Source organism: Hyperolius riggenbachi, chromosome 3 (genome assembly GCF_040937935.1).
Source record: "Hyperolius riggenbachi isolate aHypRig1 chromosome 3, aHypRig1.pri, whole genome shotgun sequence".
Taxonomy (NCBI): Eukaryota; Metazoa; Chordata; class Amphibia; order Anura; family Hyperoliidae; genus Hyperolius; species Hyperolius riggenbachi.
The window spans coordinates 125398434-125417972 of NC_090648.1; the positions used below are offsets into that span (position 1 = coordinate 125398434).

The 19539-nt window shown below is 43.6% G+C and overlaps 1 protein-coding gene across 4 annotated transcripts in view; it reads left to right on the plus strand.

The window, feature by feature from the left end:
- The window catches only part of LMAN2L (lectin, mannose binding 2 like), a 36062-nt gene extending 16762 nt beyond the window's left edge, over positions 1–19300 (plus strand). Inside the window, exons 5-10 of one of the 4 annotated variants that reach the window (XR_011030230.1) lie at positions 6411–6437; positions 7315–7476; positions 9538–9652; positions 10984–11103; positions 11191–11482; positions 11645–19300. Coding sequence is in view for 3 of the 4 variants with exons in the window: in XM_068274887.1 (XP_068130988.1) it covers positions 6411–6437; positions 7315–7476; positions 9538–9652; positions 10984–11103; positions 11191–11333 (567 nt within the window). In the remaining variant the exon portion in view is untranslated. Of the gene's footprint in view, positions 1–6410; positions 6438–7314; positions 7477–9537; positions 9653–10983; positions 11104–11190 lie in introns of all 4 variants that reach the window. The other 3 variants (XM_068274887.1, XM_068274888.1, XM_068274889.1) reach the window with 3 other exon arrangements.
- Positions 19301–19539: the final 239 nt, after the last annotated feature.

The following is a 19539-nucleotide window of genomic DNA, read 5'->3' on the forward strand; positions in this document are numbered from 1 at the left end:
GACGGGCAGACACATGGAGATAACCCCTAATTATGCCATATCCACATATGTAAAAGAATATACAATATACAAAATATATAAAAACACTTAGGATAAAATAAGGAACATATAAGATACCATAGAATGAAGAGCAAAAACCAACATCTTAATTACAATTACAGAGCACATAGGAAATAAAGCCAGAAAATGGCCCTAATATGTGAGAGGGAAACTGGAGTGAGGTATGCATCCTTTACTCATGTAATAGCTGCCAGATACCACTTTGCATTCAATCCATATGGAACCCGGGTATTCACCTGAAATACCCTTAGTGCTTCCCTACGTAATAGCCTTTTGTAGAGATCTCCTTCCCTCTTTGATGTCGGCACCCTCTCAATCCCACAAAAAGAGAAACTAGTCATATTCCCTTCATGGGCCTCTCGAAAGTGTTTTGCCACATTTGTGATATTTGAAGTGTGCCAATTGGCATCCAAATAGTGCTCCGCTATCCTCTGTCTCAAGGGTCGGGTGGTACACCCCACATATTGAAGTGAACATGCACAGCAAGCAAAGGCGTATCTACAGGGGTGCAGGTATGGCATGTGCCATGGGCACCTCTTACTGGGGGCGCTGCTCTGTAGCATGCTTGGTGTTACATACAGATTCTAGTTATTATCTATGGGACATTCGGCTACCTGGTAACCTCTTTTGGTGGGAGGGGAGGGGCAAGCTGCCCAACTGTTATTTGTTGGATATGTATAGGCTGACATATGACAAAACACAACCAATTCACCTGAGACGACACGTTAAGATGTTTGGTGGGGCGCCCCTCTCTGGAGGGGGGGGGTAAAGTTTGCCATAGGCGCAGTTTTCCCTAGATACACCTCTGACAACAAGTAATAAGATATACGACATAACTAGTTCCGCAGTTAATAAACTGTTTAATCTTAAATGTCTGGCCGTTTGAGACAGAGACTGCAGCCTTAGATGTCCTGTGAAGGTGACAATACCTACAAGTGGGAACACCACATCTGAAGGAGCCCACTGTGGACAGCCACGTTTTCAACCCTACTTGTAATTAATTGTAATTGATCAACCCTACTTGTAATTAATAGCAAAATGTCACCTGAAATGTATCATGAAAAATGGTTTTGGCCAATATTTTGTTATTTTAGGGCCTGGGGACTGTTCGATTCTTGGGATTTAACATGGGACCTTATTTATACAGGTTCCTGCTAGAAGAACTCCTTGTATTACCAGTAACACTCATTCCTTCCCTTTCATTTTCTGACATGCATGAGAAAGTGATACAGAATATGGTTCCTTTATAAGCCTGCTTGATATATAGTATAAAGATTATTGTAGGTAGAGTACAGTAAAGAGCAAAACCAGCCCCATTGCTTTGTCATCAGTCTGTAAAACAGTCAGGACTACTGATGAGAGTATGTAGATTATTTCTCTCTGACAAGTATTTCTAAAACCTTTCAGCATTATAAGCATAAAATTAGGCAAGGGTGGCTCAATTGCATTCACTCTGCAATCTCTGATCAAAATCCTGCTCAGGAAGTAGCAAACAATGTAAAACACAGCACTCTTGTTTGGGGACTGTTGCTCAGCAGGGATCAGGACTTGCTCCCTTGGGTGACCGTTCGGGGCCCAATTGTCTAAACTGCTGGCAATAAAAGTCAATCACCTCTAAGTGAAGAATGTTAAAGTTCTACCCAAAGTGTCAATATTTTGTGTGGTGACCATTTATTTTCCAGCACTGCCTTAACTTTCTTGGGCATGACTAGAGCTTGACAGGATGCCACTGGAATCCTCTTGTGTTTAAAAGAGGCTTCCATCTGGAATAACAGCCATGTAGACCAATTTGATGCAGTATGGGCTGAGCACTGACAGGCTGAGCCCCACCCCTTCAACCTCTGCAGTAATAGCATCATCACTCCTACGTCTATTTGCAAAAGCCATCCTCTGGATATGACGCTGCGCATGTGTACTCAACTTCCGTGGTCAAGCATGGCGAGGCCTGTTCTGAGTGGAACCTGTCTTGTTAAAGGGAACCAGAGACTAAACACCCTCATGTATTTTACCATATATATCAGTGGGAACATTAGAGAAAATACCTACCTTGCTTTCTGTTTCATTCTGCACTGCACAGCTTGCTTCTGATCAGTCCTGATAAAATCCCCGACTGAGCATTCAGTCTGGCTTTGCTCAGGAATATTTATAGCTCAGTCTGTGTTCTCTCATGTCTTTTTAAGTCCAAGCCTGCCCCCCTGCTGGCTCTGCTCAGGAATAATTATAGCCGAGTCATTATAGCTGAGTCATTATAGCAAAGCCAGACTGAATGCTCAGTCTGGGATTTTATCAGGGCTGATAAGAAACAAGCTGTGCAGTGCAAAATGAAACAGAAAGCATGGTAGGTGTTTTCTCTAATGTTTCCACTGACCTATATGGTAAAATACATGAGGGTGCTTAGTCTCTGGTTCACTTTAAACTATTGTATGGTCATGGCCATTGTGCTGCAGCTCAGTTTTTTTTTTTTTGTTTTGTTTTTTTTAAATATCCTCAGAGGGTTCTCTGCCATAAGGTGCCATGTTGAAGGTCCAGTGACCAATGTGAGAGCGATAACACCAAATTGAACACACCTGCTCCCCATTCACACCTGAGACCTTGTAACATGACCTCAGGGAGCGAAGATGTCTAGCAGGCAGGGCTGTGGAGTCGGTCCAAAAATCCACCGACTCCGACTCCTCAGTTTAGGATTCCTCCGACTCCACGACTCCGACTCTAATTTGCATATTACAATTTTGTTGATTAAAAGTATGTAACATGAAATTCGTCTCTTAACTGCCAACGCTTAGGAATTTTACAAGACAACTGGAGTGAGAAGGATATGTAGACTACTATATTTATTCCCTTTAGACTAAAACTAGTCCTTGGTAAGAGTACTTGTAAAAGGTACAAACCGGAACAAAGAACATCTATCAGGCCCTAGGCAATGTAAGTGTGGGTACATGTAAGAATGATGTGCAGGTACTCTGCAGGGGAATGAAGAGATTGTAAACAGAGAACACCTCTGTGTTCAATGTGCACAGCATTCTCAGTGGATTCCCTGCAGCTCTGTGGGGAGTGCATATGTAGAGTATAGTACTACTGTGTTACAAAGTAAACCTGAGACAGATGAAATTAAAGTTTTATACATACCTAGGGCTTCCTCCAGCCGCCTTGAGGATAATCAGTCCCTCGTTGTCCTCCTCCACCACCTGGATCTTCTGCTATGAGTCCAGGTACTTGAGCCAGTCAGGCGTAGTGCGCATGCACACACTCCACCGCCAGGAGCATACTACACCTGTGCAGCACTATTGCGCAGGTGCAGAATGTTCCTGCAATGTAGAGAGAAAGGTGCACAAGACCACTGTACAGGACTTTCCTGGAGTGCTCTAGGCTCAAAAAGCTTTAACCATGACTGTATAGCGAAGAGTAGAGCAGCCGGGCACATCCAGATAAAAATGCCTTTATTCAAAAAATGTTAAAAACAATTCAACAGGCCATGGCAATAATCCGCCAGGAGAGAGAGGGTGAACATGTAAAGGTGTCGACAGCTGTTTCGCACTACACAAGAGTGCTTCCTCAGGACAAAGCAACCCCCAAATCATCACCCCTTAAATAGTTTACTCACAATTACTTGCACACAGGGAGTGGAACACCAGGACCAGCACACCCACGGACGGTATTGTAGCACTTCCTGGACGCCATCTGCGTTCCAGGCTCCGGAAGCAGCATCACCGGAAGTGGTCACCGGCAATACTGCACCAATCCGGATCGAGGGGTCAGAGCGTAATACGCTTGTGTTCAGTGGCAGTGGCCAGCTAGTGGGTAAACCCGCCTACTAACTCCCAGGATGTGTCTCACCCAAGGGAGTGTAAGTCTATCGCCCGCCCCAAGCGCACGGGCCGCGGTGAAAAAACCACCGCCCCCTGCGCGTCAAGGAGAGCGAGAGGCGTCCCCGACAACTGTTGCCAGGGCAACAAAAATGACAGCGCAGCTGTCTATCGAGTGGCCTATCCAAAAAACCTACCACCCAAACAGTAAAAGGGGTCATTCTATATTCTGTATAATTAAAGGGGCAACATATTCTGACCACTGAGCAGCACTGAAAAATTACCTGCCCCATAGAAACGGTCCGGTCTTCAGGTGCACTGCTCCTGGTTTTCCCCTAAAGAAACACAAGGAGTGATAGAAAAGGAAAAGGGGAATTAATTAAAAACAATGAAAACATAATGATGAAATTAGCAACATGACCAATTACAAAAACACTGCAAGATCATTTCTTTCATTTAGTCCCAAGGGACCTGTAGCTTCAAAAAACAAGATCCAATAACTTTCCTTACGTTGCAATTTTTTAACCCAATCACCCCCTCTTGTGTCCTTGGACACTACTTCCAGACCAAAAAATCTCAATTTTGTAGAATCCCTCGAATGTACAGTATTCATATGATCCATAACCCCTGGACAACCCTTTGCTCGGGGGTTCCCCAGGGACCTACAATGTTCTTGATATCTGTCCTGCAGCATACGGGTAGACATCCCAACATAGATAAATTGACAGGGACAAATGAGAGCATAAATAATACCCTTTGTCTTACAATTAATAAAGTGCCTAAACATCACTGTCTTTCCAAACCTGCTAAATTGTCTCCCCGTTACCAAAAAATTGCAGCAAGAACAGGAGTTGCATCTGTAGTTGCCAGAGGGTCTATTTCTACCAAGCCAGTTAGCAGTATTACAACTGACAAATTCACTATGTGACAGTTGATCTTTCAAATTGGGTACCTTTTTATAGGAAATACACGGGGTCTGTCTACACTTTTCCTGAAGCAATTTATCCTCCTGTAAAATCCACCAATTATTTTGGATCGATTGCGCAGGTGCAGAATGTTCCTGGCTGTGGGAGCGGCATGCGGCCGGACAGCGCTGACTGGCTGAATTACCAGGACTCATAGCAGAAGATCCGGGTGGTGGAGGACAGCGAGGGACTGATTAGCCTGAAGGGGGCTGGAGGAAGCCCCAGGTATGTATAAAACTTTACTTTTCATCCGTCTCAGTTACCCTTAAATTTGTAGTCACCAAACCAAATTTTAATAACATATCACATTATTTGATTTCATCAGCAAAGGGAGTGCATACATTTGCATAAATCAGCATCAATGCAGAATTATTTCCATCTCGTTGACCATCTCTATTAGTGACACGGCTACACATCAGGCTTTATTCTTACAGCATAGATGTTATTTAGTATATATAAGAGATTCCTGTGTACACATCATATATACAGTCACAATCAGATGTGTAAATCTGACCTTAAAAATACGGGGACTGCTTTATTGAAGCAGCACAAGTAACTAATTTTGATTGGTTTATTTCATTTTTGTGGACTAAGCAAAGCTATTACTGTATATATACATTATTTTTAATGACTATTATCTGAGAAATAGAACCTTTTATCATATTTTCTATTTTAATTACAGTTACAAATTTATTAGGAGTCGGTGCATTTTTTTCCGACTCCAGGCACTCAAAATTGCCCGACTCCACGACTCCGACTCCACAGCCCTGCTAGCAGGGACACAGCAGAAAAGTAGTACCATACATTAGAACCCAGTCAATGAAAATTCTGCTTTGCTGTTCCTGTTAATGCCCACTTTTAGCAGTAATGCATTGCAAGCAAAGTTACCACACTGCAAACTGTTATATCGCAACGCTGCCACAGCACTGAACGTTGCATAGTTGTAACCTGCATTATAAAGTAATCATTATACAGCAACACACCACTGTGAATGCAGCCTTAGACATTAATGGCTGTGTGGGGTAATTTTACATTGCATCATGTGATGTCATATCTTCAGTGTTGTCCAATGAAAAGAGATAAAATATTTACAAAAATGTGAGGTGTACTGACTTGTGAGATACTGTATTTGTTTTTAATGATGAATCCCAATAACTGAATTTAGGGCCGGTTCTCACAGGCATCTGCTCAATGTTTCGCGCCGACCGCGGCGTTTGTCATCAGTGCACTGCCCATTCAAATTGAGTGGGCAGAACCTGTAGTCTCTTATTGCCGCTAGCATGAATGCCGTGTTCCAATCCCAATTTTCCCCATTATTTCAGCCGACCCTGGATGCAGTATGCTGCTTCCATGGCCCCGTACCGCCACATCTGTGTCCCCCTGTGGGGAGGAAAACCACGGGAAGATGTATAATGCTTTGCTGCACGCATGTAGAAAAGCATTAGGACGACATTGGGCTGGCAGTAGGCCGTGTGAACCTGCCCTGCAATGGTGTAGCCTCTGTCTTTCCTGTGTAACTAAGCTGCAATATCTGTGTGCTGTTCTGTTCTCTCTCCTCTGCTGCTTTGGATGGCGGTCTCAGAAGAAAAGGTATTCTGCAGGGAATCAGGTACCTCAGCTGCATCTATATATACATGTCCTTTGTTTGTCTTCAGAATCATCTGCGGTGTATATTAGGTCTCCCCTCCCTGGAGCTTCCAAATTCATCTTAAGACACCACTATCAATCAGTGCATGTTTTCCATCCATCCCTGCACAGCCCGATTGAAGCATTGTGCTTTTTTAGATACCGTACTTACAGTGACACTTGCATTTCTGCCTGGATGAAGTTTGCCAGACACACAAACCTCTCAAACACTGAACACAAATTCCTATTCCAGCTTCTGTATTCAGGGCAGAGACACTGCAGAGCGTTTCTCAATCTGTTTTTAAAAACCCGCTCCCATTGACTGAATGAAAAAGCGCTGTGCAGTGTGTCTCTGCCCCCGCTAATGCCTCACGCAGCCACCAGCTCTGACTAAGCATTTATTGGGCACAAGGAACACCTATTAATCACACTGAACTTCGCCTTCTGAACACAGCCTAGACAGAAACCTGTAATGAGACAAATCTGGCCTGTCGCTCTGAAAATACCAGTTCACTCAGTTATTAAAAAAAAATAAATGATGCAGCTCTACATACCACCTGCATTATTATAACAGAATGCAATGTCAGCTTTTATAATCTCTCAGTATTTGTCTACGTTATACTTGCAAACTGCTATAGAGGTGTGATTTCATTAGTAGAGCTGCTGAATTTTGTTTTAGCGGTTTAGCTTATTCCCTTCAGTGCCATGAATGCAGCCTTTTTATGTTGCCCATCACTGAAGCTCTGTGTAGCCAATATAATGCCTTGTTTTGTCTCATTGAGATGTAGTGAGTGACTTGCTCTGCAGTAAATGTGGTTGTTTGTGAGGCACAAGGTTACATGTTGTCTGTCTCTTGCCAGCGCGTATTCCCGTATGTGTCAGCAATGGTGAGCAATGGGTCACTGGTATATGATCACAGCAGAGATGGGCGTCCCACTGAGCTTGGAGGCTGTACAGCCATGGTGCGAAATCTCAACTACGAGACCTTCCTGGTTATCCGTTATGTCAAGCGCCGACTCACAGTAAGGCCTTCATACTGTTCTGTACTATTTGTTGTGCTCTTTATCTTCCTTGTTTTCCCCACAATACAAGTACTTTCTGGTTTAAGCCTTTTTTGCCAGCTCTTTGCTGATTGTTGGTGAATCCTATGGGATTACTTTTCACTGCAGCAATTATGATGCAACGCCTTTGCAGTCGTCGATAATCACAAACGCAAGGCATGCAGCATTTTCCCAGCAATTGCATCTCTATTTTCATTGACTAGAATGAGAATCGCAAAACAAGATTGTCAAAGTAAAATCAAAATCGCGATGTGCGTTTACAAGTGTGAACAGGGGCTTAATGTGGTTTTTTTTTTTTTTTTTTTTTAGCTAGCCCTGCATCCCTACTGAATATCTGGTCTGGTAAATGAGCCGGGCCGAGATAGATCCCAGGATATTATGTCATCCAGAAAGCCAATATCCAGCAGGAACCAATATAAGAATTTAGGCCAGGTTTTAGTGGTGACACACTTGGGCCTCTAGAAGAGGGCACCTGAGACCACTGCAGGCAAAGGGCATGATGCCCGTACCCCTTTAGGCAGGGGATACACTTGGCTCTCAGTTCTCTGCATGCGTTATTGTGCATACATTTTCTGCACACACATGCTTTTTTCTCACAACACATTAAGGGCTTGATTCACTAAACCGTGATAAATCAAATAACACGCCTTATCAGAGTAGCATAGCAAGCGCTACAAACCCGCAGGGGCTCAGGGCAGGACGAGTGCCATTGCCAATTAGCAGGCATAAGTTCGTAGCGCTCGCTATGCTACTCTGATAAGGTGTGATATCTTTGATAAGGTGTGATATTTGAGTTATCACGGTTTAGTGAATCAAGCCCTATGTGTGAAGTAGCCCATTGATTAACATGAGTTCTCAGATTTTCTGTGCAGAAAACGCACATGAAAACTGTCAAGGGTGTCCCCTGCCTTAGGGCCCGTTTCCACTAGAAGCGGTGTGGCTACATGGCCGCATCACACCACGGGCGCGTTGAAAAGCATGCACAGCAATGTAATAGTTTCCATTGCATGTTGTGCGATACGATCTGAGATTCTCCTGCGACCGCACTAGTTAAGTAGTTAAGTGAGAAAATGTATACTCCCAAACATGGGTTACCATTCAGGCAACCACTATATAGGCAGGTGAGGAGATTAGACCTGTCCTCACTCAGGATTCAAGTTGCTCTCTGTAGTAGGGGTGGACACAGTGTATTTGTATATGGAACAGAGGCACCAGCAGGATACAAATTGATAAAACTTTTAAAATTTGCTTGGAGGAAGTGGTGGGCTTGCCTCCCAAAAGCAGACACGAGATCCTGTCTTCATATAAATCCAATTATTATATGGTACCCCAAAACAGTGCAATGTGTTTCGCAGGTCAAACCCGCTTCATCAGGCAAACAAAATGGGGACAACAGGATTTCAGCAGTATAAGGTTAACTGTGATAACTCATTTATCACACCTTATCAAAAATATCACACCTTATGAAATATATCACACCTTATCAGAGTAGCATAGCGAGGCGCTAAACCTTATACTGCTGAAATCCTGTTGTCCCCATTTTGTTTGCCTGATGAAGCGGGTTTGACCTGCGAAACACATTGCACTGTTTTGGGGTACCATATAATAATTGTATTGATTTATATGAAGACAGGATCTCGTGTCTGCTTTTGGGAGGCAAGCCCACCACTTCCTCCAAGCAAATTTAAAAAAAAGTTATCAATTTTTATCCTGCTGGCGCCTCTGTTCCACATACAAATACCTTACTGTCAACTGTTTGGGTAGTGGCTGTTAAAGCTGCTGTCCTAACACTGCACAACTCCTTCCCAATAAAGGAATAGGAGCATAGCTTGGGATGAAGTTGAATCAGTCTGGTATTTTTGGGATGTTGGTAGACTTGGGTTATCTTTGATGTGGATGGGGAAAAAAACTCCCATATTTCTGTATCTACAAATGCAATTTAGTATTATTTCTCATTGCTTGCTGCCTTCATTTCACGAAGTCCCCCCCCCCCCCCCCCCCCACTGTTCCCATTGCTTGCAGATTATGATGGATATTGATCAGAAACAGGAATGGAGAGACTGTCTGGATATACCTGGTGTACGCTTGCCCCGGGGGTATTACTTTGGTACATCGGCAGCCACGGGGGATCTGTCAGGTATTGTCTCGGATAACTCTCTTGTTAATACTGACCTTGTGCACACCACTACTCATTCTTTAAATAAGATGAACGCATTAGTTATCATTATATTACTATAGTCTCAGTAGAGTACAACCCTGTACTGTATTGTTAATGTACCTTTTTATAATTGCTGGTATTTTCTGCAGCGCCTTATAGAGTACACAGCCATGTCGCTAACTGTCCCTCAGAGGAGCTCACAATTTAAATTCCTATCATAGTCAGTCTGTTTTCCCTACCTTAGTGTAAGGCTGCATTTACCAGTGTGTATTTGAGAAGAAGTACTCACATCAGTTGCCACCCACCCTAAAAAAAAAAAAAAAAATTTGGGATTCTACACCATATTTTACCTCATATGGTTGTACAAACATGTCACTAGCCTGTAGACTAGCAACCCGGTCTGTCACAGTGGAGGGTGGCAGAGGGATGATGCTCCACACATTCCATTTCCCATGTAATGATAGTTAATTATGCTAAATGCATAAAAATATGCATACAATAACATGGAAATTTGCATATGGAAAAACGCATGCAAAATGTAATATCATTGTGGAAACAGGGCCTTAGGCTAGGTTCACAGTGGGCATTGCATTACCTGTAAAAGCAGGAACGGAATGGGAAAGTCTCACCCCGCTATCCAACTGTTGTCGCATACAGTCAATACTTCACTGCCACTGTTAATGTGCACATTTTGCGGTAATGCAGTGCGTTGGGATGCCGTACGCCATTGCGCCGCATTGTGCATGTAACATAGATGGTACATTCCAGTGCGAGGGTCCACATTACAATGCGGCTCTTACATGTGTACAAAGCCTTAGAGAAGGCTGAACTGGAACGTTTCACCAGGGGTGTGGAGTCGGTACAAAAATCATCCAACTCAAACTCCTCCGTTTATGAAACCTCCGACTCCAGGTACCCAAAATGGCTCCGACTCCTTGACTCCAAATCCACAGCCCTGCTTTTTACAGGCCTCATCAGATTCTTGGAGGAAATCATTGACTGCCAGGTTGACTAAATCAAGCTATTTATTTATGTATTTATTGTATTTATAAAGCGCCACCATATTACGCAGCGCTGGACAATAAATAGGGATGTGATAATCAATCAAATGCTTTCAAATCTGTTTTTTTTTTTTTTTTTTCTTCCCTTGTATAAAGTATCCAGGCCTCAGGTATTCAGCCTCTTAATTTAAGTGATTGAAGAGAAGAAAAATAAGTAAAATCTCCCATCACATCGCTACTGCATACATGCTTTGAGCTGGCATTGCCCTTCTGTTTTATAAATGTATATCCTTTGCCTGTTGTACACAGACAACCACGACATAATCTCTATGAAGCTGTACCAGATCACTGTGGAGCGGACCCCTGCAGAGGAGAGGACGGACAAAGAAGTTTTTATCCCCAGTGTGGACAACATGAAGCTGGCAGGAGGTGACTCCCTGTTCTATGTGCTTACTTCAGTGTTGCTAGTCTTGTATGTTTCTATAATGGTGTATTTTCTCCCATTGTCTGTTGCAGATGAGGATTTTGAGGAGTCCATGAGCGGTTTTGCCCTTTTCCTCATAGTTTTCTTCTCTCTGCTTGGTCTGATCTTTGCTGGTGTGATCTTGCTCATCGTGTACAACAAGTGGCAGGAGCGAAGTCGCAAGCATTTTTACTGATTGCCCGCCTCCAACCTAGACAGTGTGTGAGGGCTGGGAGGAGCCACAGACAGACAGGTGTCTGTGATGAGTCATTCTGTGAATGGGTCAGAATTGGATCCAGCTTTTGGCAAGAAATGTAGCAGACCCCGTGCTGCCTGCTGCCTCTTGTAAGATATTTTTTTTTTTTTGTCTCCTTTTTTTTCTTTTCTTTCTTTTTTTTTTTTAACACTGGTTTAAAGTTTATAAGCTGCTATTGGACTCTGTCTGTATGAGATCTGAGAAATGTTCCTGTTTGCCTCTTTTTGTTTGTACCTGTCACTTTTGCACAGCCACATTGGCCATTTTGCGACCTTCCTGAGAATGCAGTCCCTTTATCCACTGCACGATCGTGACATCACTGAAGCATACAAACGGGCAGCGTCATAAGCCTAAATAGCTGCCTGACATTGGCCTATACTTTTCTGCAGGAGTTGGTATAGGCTGAAGCTGGTTCCTTCTGCAGAATGGCAGCACATCGGTGGCAGGTCTTAGAGCAAACACCAAAAATTGGATTTATTTTTTTGTTTTCCCAAGTACTATTTTAAAGTACTATTTTAATCTCATTGTCATAGTGCTTCTAGCATCATCTCTCCCAGGACATTGAAGAATTGTTTTACTAGGGTAATGCCAGATATGGATCATAAAAAAATAATGGATTTGTTAAAATTGAATTTCCAGTTAGATGGCAAATGTTTGCTCTCCTCATGGTGCAGGTTGTTCATCTATACGCACCTAGTTATTCATTGCTGCAGGTACATGCTCATGGCTAAGTAAACCATTGCTAATCCAGTGGCCTTTTAGCCCAACTAGTGCTGTGGCCTGATATCCTGGTGAGGCCTGCAAACAATTTACTCCAGTTAATGAGAGAAGGGAAAAATAAATATATAGATATATAATTTAGCTATTTATTGCACTGAGTATTCTGGAGTATCTTAGGCAGCTTCATAACTGTCATATCGGCTTAAAATCCTCCTTTCTTTTTGGTTTTTTCATTTAACAGTAAATGGCTTGCCAATCAATATCATGGGGGAGGGGTGGGGGTTCCAAAGTGTCATCACTGCCTGCTGCCTTATATGAACGCAACCGAGAGAGGAGGGAACACACAGCTGTAGAAAACAACTAAATGAGCAAGCTAGGGTTGTTTGCTAGCCTGTATTGAGGCCGGCTTTGAAATTATCTGCAAAACAGGTGCAAAGATAAAGCCGTTGCTCAAAGTGACCAATCAGCATCATTGATCTTGGCATCTGCTCCAGCTTGGCCCCAGCTTTGCTACTATTTTTGTCTTGCACTGGCTTTATTGAATCTGCCCTAAGGATCTTTTCTATTATTTGTAGATATGTTGTACCTCCCAATCACTTGTTGTGACCCCTTCTACTAGCCAAATGATCACCACTGGCCTGTACTGGCCAGGCTAGGCTAGCCTGTACAGGCCGGGCAAGCTCTGGCCTGTACAGGCTAGTGTCAGATATGCAATATGAGGGCAAGCTCTGGCCTGTACAGGCTAGTGTCGGATATGCAATATAAGGGCAAGCTCCGGCCTGTACAGGCTAGTGTCGGATATGCGATATGAGGGCAAGCTCTGGCCTGTACAGGCTAGTGTCGGATATGCGATATGAGGGCAAGCTCTGGCCTGTACAGGCTAGTGTCGGATATGCGATATGAGGGTAAGCTCCGGCCTGTACAGGCTAGTGTCGGATATGCGATATGAGGGTAAGCTCCGGCCTGTACAGGCTAGTGTCGGATATGCAATATGAGGGTAAGCTCCGGCCTGTACAGGCTAGTGCTGGATATGCAATATGAGGGCAAGCTCCGGCCTGTACAGGCTGATGTCGGATATACAATATGAGGGCAAGCTCCGGCCTGTACAGGCTAGTGTCGGATATGCAATATGAGGGCAAGCTCTGGCCTGTACAGGCTAGTGTCGGATATACAATATGAGGGCAAGCTCCGGCCTGTACAGGCTGGTGTCGGATATACAATATAAGGGCAAGCTCTGGCCTGTACAGGCTGATGTCGGATATGCAATGAGGGCAAGCTCCGGCCTTTACAGGCTAGTGGCGGTGGTTCAGAATAAAATATCAACTATGAATTAGTTCACAGATTAACACATTTAGAATATATTTTAAAGTATTTATTTTATTTGAAATGGCCTCCTAAATTGAAGCTCCTCCAAGGTACCAGAGTCCTCCTCTGCAAGTCTTTGTAACTTTGATTTTTATTTGATTTTTTTTTTTTTTCCCAATTGAAATAAACAAAAGGAAAAGCTCAATCTGTGGCTATTGGAGCTCCTGATCTAAACATACTTCAGATAATGACATGCAAAATCTGATGCATAGGATGGCCATATGTCACTCAGTGTATGGCCAGATCGACCATTAGCTAGATTCCTCTCTGATTGGAGAGGGATCTATTGTCTGCGCACACTGCTCAGTGATTTCCAATAGATTTCGGCATGAAATTCCAAGTGTATATGTGCCTCGTCACTGTGCAGTGTTGAAGGCTGTCATGTCTGGGTGAATCCTGGCCGCCTCTGGTGTCACCATAAGCGCCTGTACCATGTAACACCGGGCGCAGGTAGTGAGGCCACTACAGGCTCCTGATGCCATGAGGTATAGGTGCTTGCAGTGAGCTCGAAAACTGGGGGACGCCAGGATTCTTTCCAGAATGAAAGGTGAGTCTTCAACACTGCAAAGGCGGGGAGGCACATCTACACTTGTAGGGACACCACCTGTGGGGCGGTCGGCTGTTGTGATATTGAACGCTGGTCCGCCAGCGCACCCGATTGAGCATTAGTAACCCAGATTTCCCAGCCTTCCTGATCAATCCTTTTGTCCAGGAATCAATGTAGAGATTGATCAGGTGGTTGTTTAGGAGTACATTTGAAATCGGCGCCGGTAGACTTGGGCGCAGGATACAGCTGTTATATGGCTGATCCTGCTTCTGCACAAGTCCAGGCCGATTTATTACTATTACCCCTCCAGGCCGCCATGGATAGTGGGGGAATGAAATAATTCGGCTTCCAGCGATTGCTGGAGGCCGAATTATTATGTTTTTAAGCAACCTCGGCTCCGTCTTCTGACGGAGCCGACGTTACTCACTTAGCGCTTCAATAGGAGTGATTCCTATTGAAGTCTATGGAGGCGCCGGCTGCGCCCAAATCTAGCAGCGCTGAAAAGCACTGCTCCGCTGTGTTGTGGCACCGATTCTGTTCCTATTCAATCCGAGGTTTATCGGCCCACAACATTGAGTAATGTATGGGCACCCTGAAGCCTAAATCAACTGACTTCAACAGTGAACAATGGCTCATAACTCTCAACAGTAGGTTATCAAAACACCTTGTGTTCCTTCTGCTTCATTAAACAATCTAGATGAGGCTGCTCATATACCAAGAGAAAATAAAAGAAAATTAGTGTTGGGGAACTCCAAATTGTTTTGTGTAAAGATCATTAAGTGACATTCCAGTTACTTAGTTGGCCACGCCTCTCCCTTATTTAATCCCAGGTCCCTGAAAACAAGGTCTACAAGTTGGAAATTTGTCCCAAAACCCCCAAACTTTAGAGAACGACAGCCTAGTACAGACATGGGCAAACTTGGCCTTCCAGCTGTTAAGGAACTACAAGTCCCACAATGCATTGCAGGAGTCTGACAGCCACAGTCATGACTCATAAAGGCAAATGCATTGTGGGACTTGTAGTTCCGTAACAGCTGGAGGGCCGAGTTTGGCCATGCCTGGTCTAGTATCAACTAGCGAGGAATGCAAATGCTGTTTTGCTGTCTGGATAGGTTTTCTAGACTTGATTGTGTAATCTGAGTTAGCAGGAGCGACTTACCCTCCAGCAAGTGGCTTTCTTCAAACATCACCAGCATAATAACTATTTTACTACCAATTCATTTTGATCTATGGTTATCTAAGAATGACTTATGGTGTTGCTTGTGTTCCGCCAAGCATGTGCAAATAAGTTAGTATTGCTGTATAAAGCGCCCTGCACGTGACTGGATGTTAAAAATGACCTCAGTGGAACTTCACTGCATGCATTTGGTACATTACCCATAATGTGTCAAGGCTGGCTTGTCAATGTACAGTGTCAGTTCAATATCAAATAGTCGCTGATATTAAAACCTACATGGTGTCACTATTTTAGATGAACAGCTCAACCACACCTGAAATATTGTGCACAGTAGGTGTTGGGCATTTACTATTGCTGTCTTTCTGCTTTCATTTGTAAGTCCCCATCAAGCTGTGTTTAAGGCTCTGTTCCCACTAGAGAGAAAAGATATTTTGTTGTTGACCATTCTCTGCTGATTGCTAAACAGACCGTGAACATCTCCTATTTTATAAATGGGAGCCCTTCACACTTGACACGCTGTAACAGATCTGTGGGATTCCTGTGTAGTCCATGATAATTCTGGTAGGCGGATGTGTTCCCCCATATAGCCTATGTTGGAATGCATCTGCCCCGGGCTACAGCCGAGCCATCAGAACTGACATTACACTGTCCCCCCTGCTGATCTGACGCAAGTGGGAACAGAGCCTTACTGGCCAAAGAGCCTTTCTGGCAAGAGCCTCAATATAGTATGTCATGTAGTTATCCTCTCCCTGGCTCTGTACCATCCAGACTGTTATCAGCAGTAGCTGCACTTGTGAACTATGAAGCTATGTCGATAAATATTACCGCCAGGTACATTGGAGTGGCAGGAAGGCACTAAAAGTATCAAGAAAAAAAACATTGAAAATTTCACTCATCAGATAAGTGCAGATACATTTCCCTTTTGAATAAGCTTTGCAATTACAGCCCTCGTATATAGCAAGAACGGATGTATTAACAAATGGCATAGAGAAAAAAATTACTTAGCTGTGATTTGAATGGAGTTAGGCCTCATTCACACAGGAGGCTGAAGGCGGTGAATTCACTGCCTGTCTGCTGGTCCCATGCACTGCCTGGGCACACGCTAGCCCATGGCACAGGCAGTGGAGAGGCGGTTACTGTATTGAGTTATGTCTGAACGCAGCCATGCTCAGACATAGTGTCATTCTTGCTGGGTAACTGCATAATGCTGACACACGTGGGGTTAACACTTCAGTTCGACTACAAAAGATGCTTATGGGCGGCAAACAAGCACGCAGGTCAGCCATTCATCTCAGAGGCCTCGCTCCTCTCCACAGTTTTTTTGTTGTCACGCTCGTTATTTTAGAAGTAGTGGCATGTGGCCTATTGGGTACAGCAGGTGGTTTTGGGTAGTAAAAACAATGCAATGGTTGACCGTGCCTTCTGTTGGGTTAGAAAGGTGGACTTATAAAGATTATTGGGTTTATTAGTTAGTGATCCCTTACCATTGAGGTGATAACAATTTTGTATTCCTCAGTAAAATTAAATGAAAAAAAAATGCACAGAACTGCATGCTGAGCAATATTTGTGATGTGATCTACTAAAGGTGAAGTGAATATGCACGCATACAGTTGTGCAAAGTTTATTTTTAACTCCCACATACATTGGATGCTTGCAGACAACAATTTTCCATTCAGGCATGACCTGTTGTGATTCTCCGCCGCTGGGTGATGGCAACACGTGTCAAGCACTGACACGCAACTGGCACCCACTCCCCCACCTTCCATTAGGTGACTGCAGTTGAAGGCTAATAAAATACTGCAACCAGGTTGCAGCATCTGTCCTAAAAGCACATATAAGTGTATTTGCTACAGTGTTGTGCATTTTACCTCAGGTGCAGTTCTGAGACAAGCTCAATGCTTGGTTTAGCTGCCTCATAACCACAGACAGACTTGGCGTGAAAACCGCTACATGCATTTTTTTTTAGGTATTTGCATAACCTCCCCCATGTGAATGAGGTTACTACTTTGCCTAAAAATGTTTACTGCCTCAGATTGTTACTTTGTTGCAGAGAACAGATTGTTAGGCCTCTTTTCCATGGACAGTTGAAAAGCCTCTCAAAACTGCTTGCTGCTGCCTGGTAACTGCTTGCTGAGCACACGGTTCAGCTGTCCGTGGCCTCTTTTCCACGGACTGTTGAACTGTGTGCTCAGCAAGCAGCTACTAGGCAGCAGCAGGCAGTTGTAAGAGTCGGTGAGTCATTTCACTGCCTATCCACCATCAACCTCTTTTCCACAAACTGTTTACAGGCAGTGAAATGCCTTTCAAACTCTCACAACTGCTTGCTGCTGCCTGGTAACTGCTTGCTGCTGCCTGGTAACTGCTTGCTGCTGCCTGGTAACGGCTTGCTGCTGCCTGGTAACGGCTTGCTGCTGCCTGGTAACGGCTTGCTGCTGCCTGGTAACGGCTTGCTGCTGCCTGGTAACGGCTTGCTGCTGCCTGGTAACGGCTTGCTGAGCACACAGCTCAACAGTTTGTGGAAAAGAAGCCTTAAAGAGGCCTAACTTTGTTGCAGAAAACAGACCACATGAGATGAATACAAATGATTGCAGACAAGCTGTAATAGTTGCTCTATATTGCATTATGCAGTGGGGATAAATGGGTAGTTATACATGAAGAGGAAGCTGCTATCTGGCATTGTACAGTACAACTTACAAGGGCTCCCGGCACACCAATCACTACTACAGTGTGTGACAGTGGGATAATCTTCAGAGGTTTGCTCATTAGTCTGTGTTTAATTGTTTTGTTTTTAATTTGTATGCTGCCTTGTGCTCGCTTTCTTCAGCAGGTTAATGATGTTATTTCTACAGCACTATGTAAAGTATCTTTTGCCAATAAGTTACAATAGAGGAAAGGAGGACAATATATGCTGGGATAGTCAATGCCTTACTGAATTGCTGACTCACTGTTAGTTGTATTTGGGCTCATACCACTATGGTTCAGGTTGTGGGGGTGCACAGATCCGTGTGCCTGCAGCTTAGCTTTTCTGCTGCCCTGTGCACTCTATGCCTCCTGGCAGGCCTGCGTTTGTGCACTTTTTTAAAGGGAAATTCCACTTTTGTTTGGGGAAAATTGGCTTCACATTTTCAGAGGATTAATGACAAATATTTCATCTTTATAATTTTTTATTTTTTTTTTGTGTATGAAAAAGACATTCATTCTGCCATGTTTCTAAGGCTAGTTTTCCACTCGTGCGTTTTGTGCCAGTTTTTTTGCTCAGAAAATTTGCATAGATTTTAAAACTGTTAGTCAATGCAGCTGTCTCCACCCTATGCGAATGTTCGTACGCGTGAAAAAAATCTAAAGGTCCTGCATCATATTTTCGGACATCGCGTACGATTCGCGTACAATGCTTTGTATAGGCAATGCAAATGTTTGCGTTATTTGCGTGAAAATTTGCATTAGAGCCATGGTTACAGGAAGTTGTCAGCAGTCATGACTAAGTTGTTACTAGGCAGAAGATGTATATTTTAACTAATGCGAATTTTCGCATACGAAAATTTGCATAAACGCGTACAAATTTTCAACAATCAGAAAAATCTTATACGATTCTTTTGCAGGCGAAAATGTAACGCTACAGTGGAAATGTAGCCTAACAAACTGTCAGAAAGCAGTGTACTTCTAGTCAATGGATTAGTGCAGGTGGTAAAATGAGTAAGAAAACCTCCTACCTTCCGCAGCTCATTAAGTCTGCAGCAAGGTGGGAGTTTTTAAACCGCATCATGGCAACAGTGATCTAAACAGAATACTGTCACCAAAGAAAAGCAATGTTTTTTGGGAATATTCTGTAGACTGAAATGGAGAAAGTGAGTACTCTTAATAACAAGCTACCAGAGAATACTGCAGTACTGATCTGTGTGTGGTAACTTTGTACTGAAATTGGAATTTCCTTTTTAAATACATTTTGAACCCATTAGATTGCCTACTCAGTTCACGTCCATTTCTGGCTCAGGGAGAAAATCCATTCGGCTGTAGCACTGAATTCTAAGCTGTGAATGTGTTGTCTGCTGCCTACATCTCATGTCTGCTTGTGCGTTTCAATAAACCATCTTCTGGTAATTCTACTTTGCATTTGTTTTATTTATTAATACTAAAGGATGCTGCATCCGGTGGATCACAAGGTCTCATTGTGTAATGTGTGTAATAATGGAATTTAGCCTTGCAGCCCTGTAAATGACAAGTTGTGTGTGTTGAGGCCTGCACACATGCTATTCACAAACAGAAACCAGCTGCTGGCACTAGATACAGCTTGCGGCAGTACACATATCAGCCAACTCACCTGTGCTTACGATAGATGC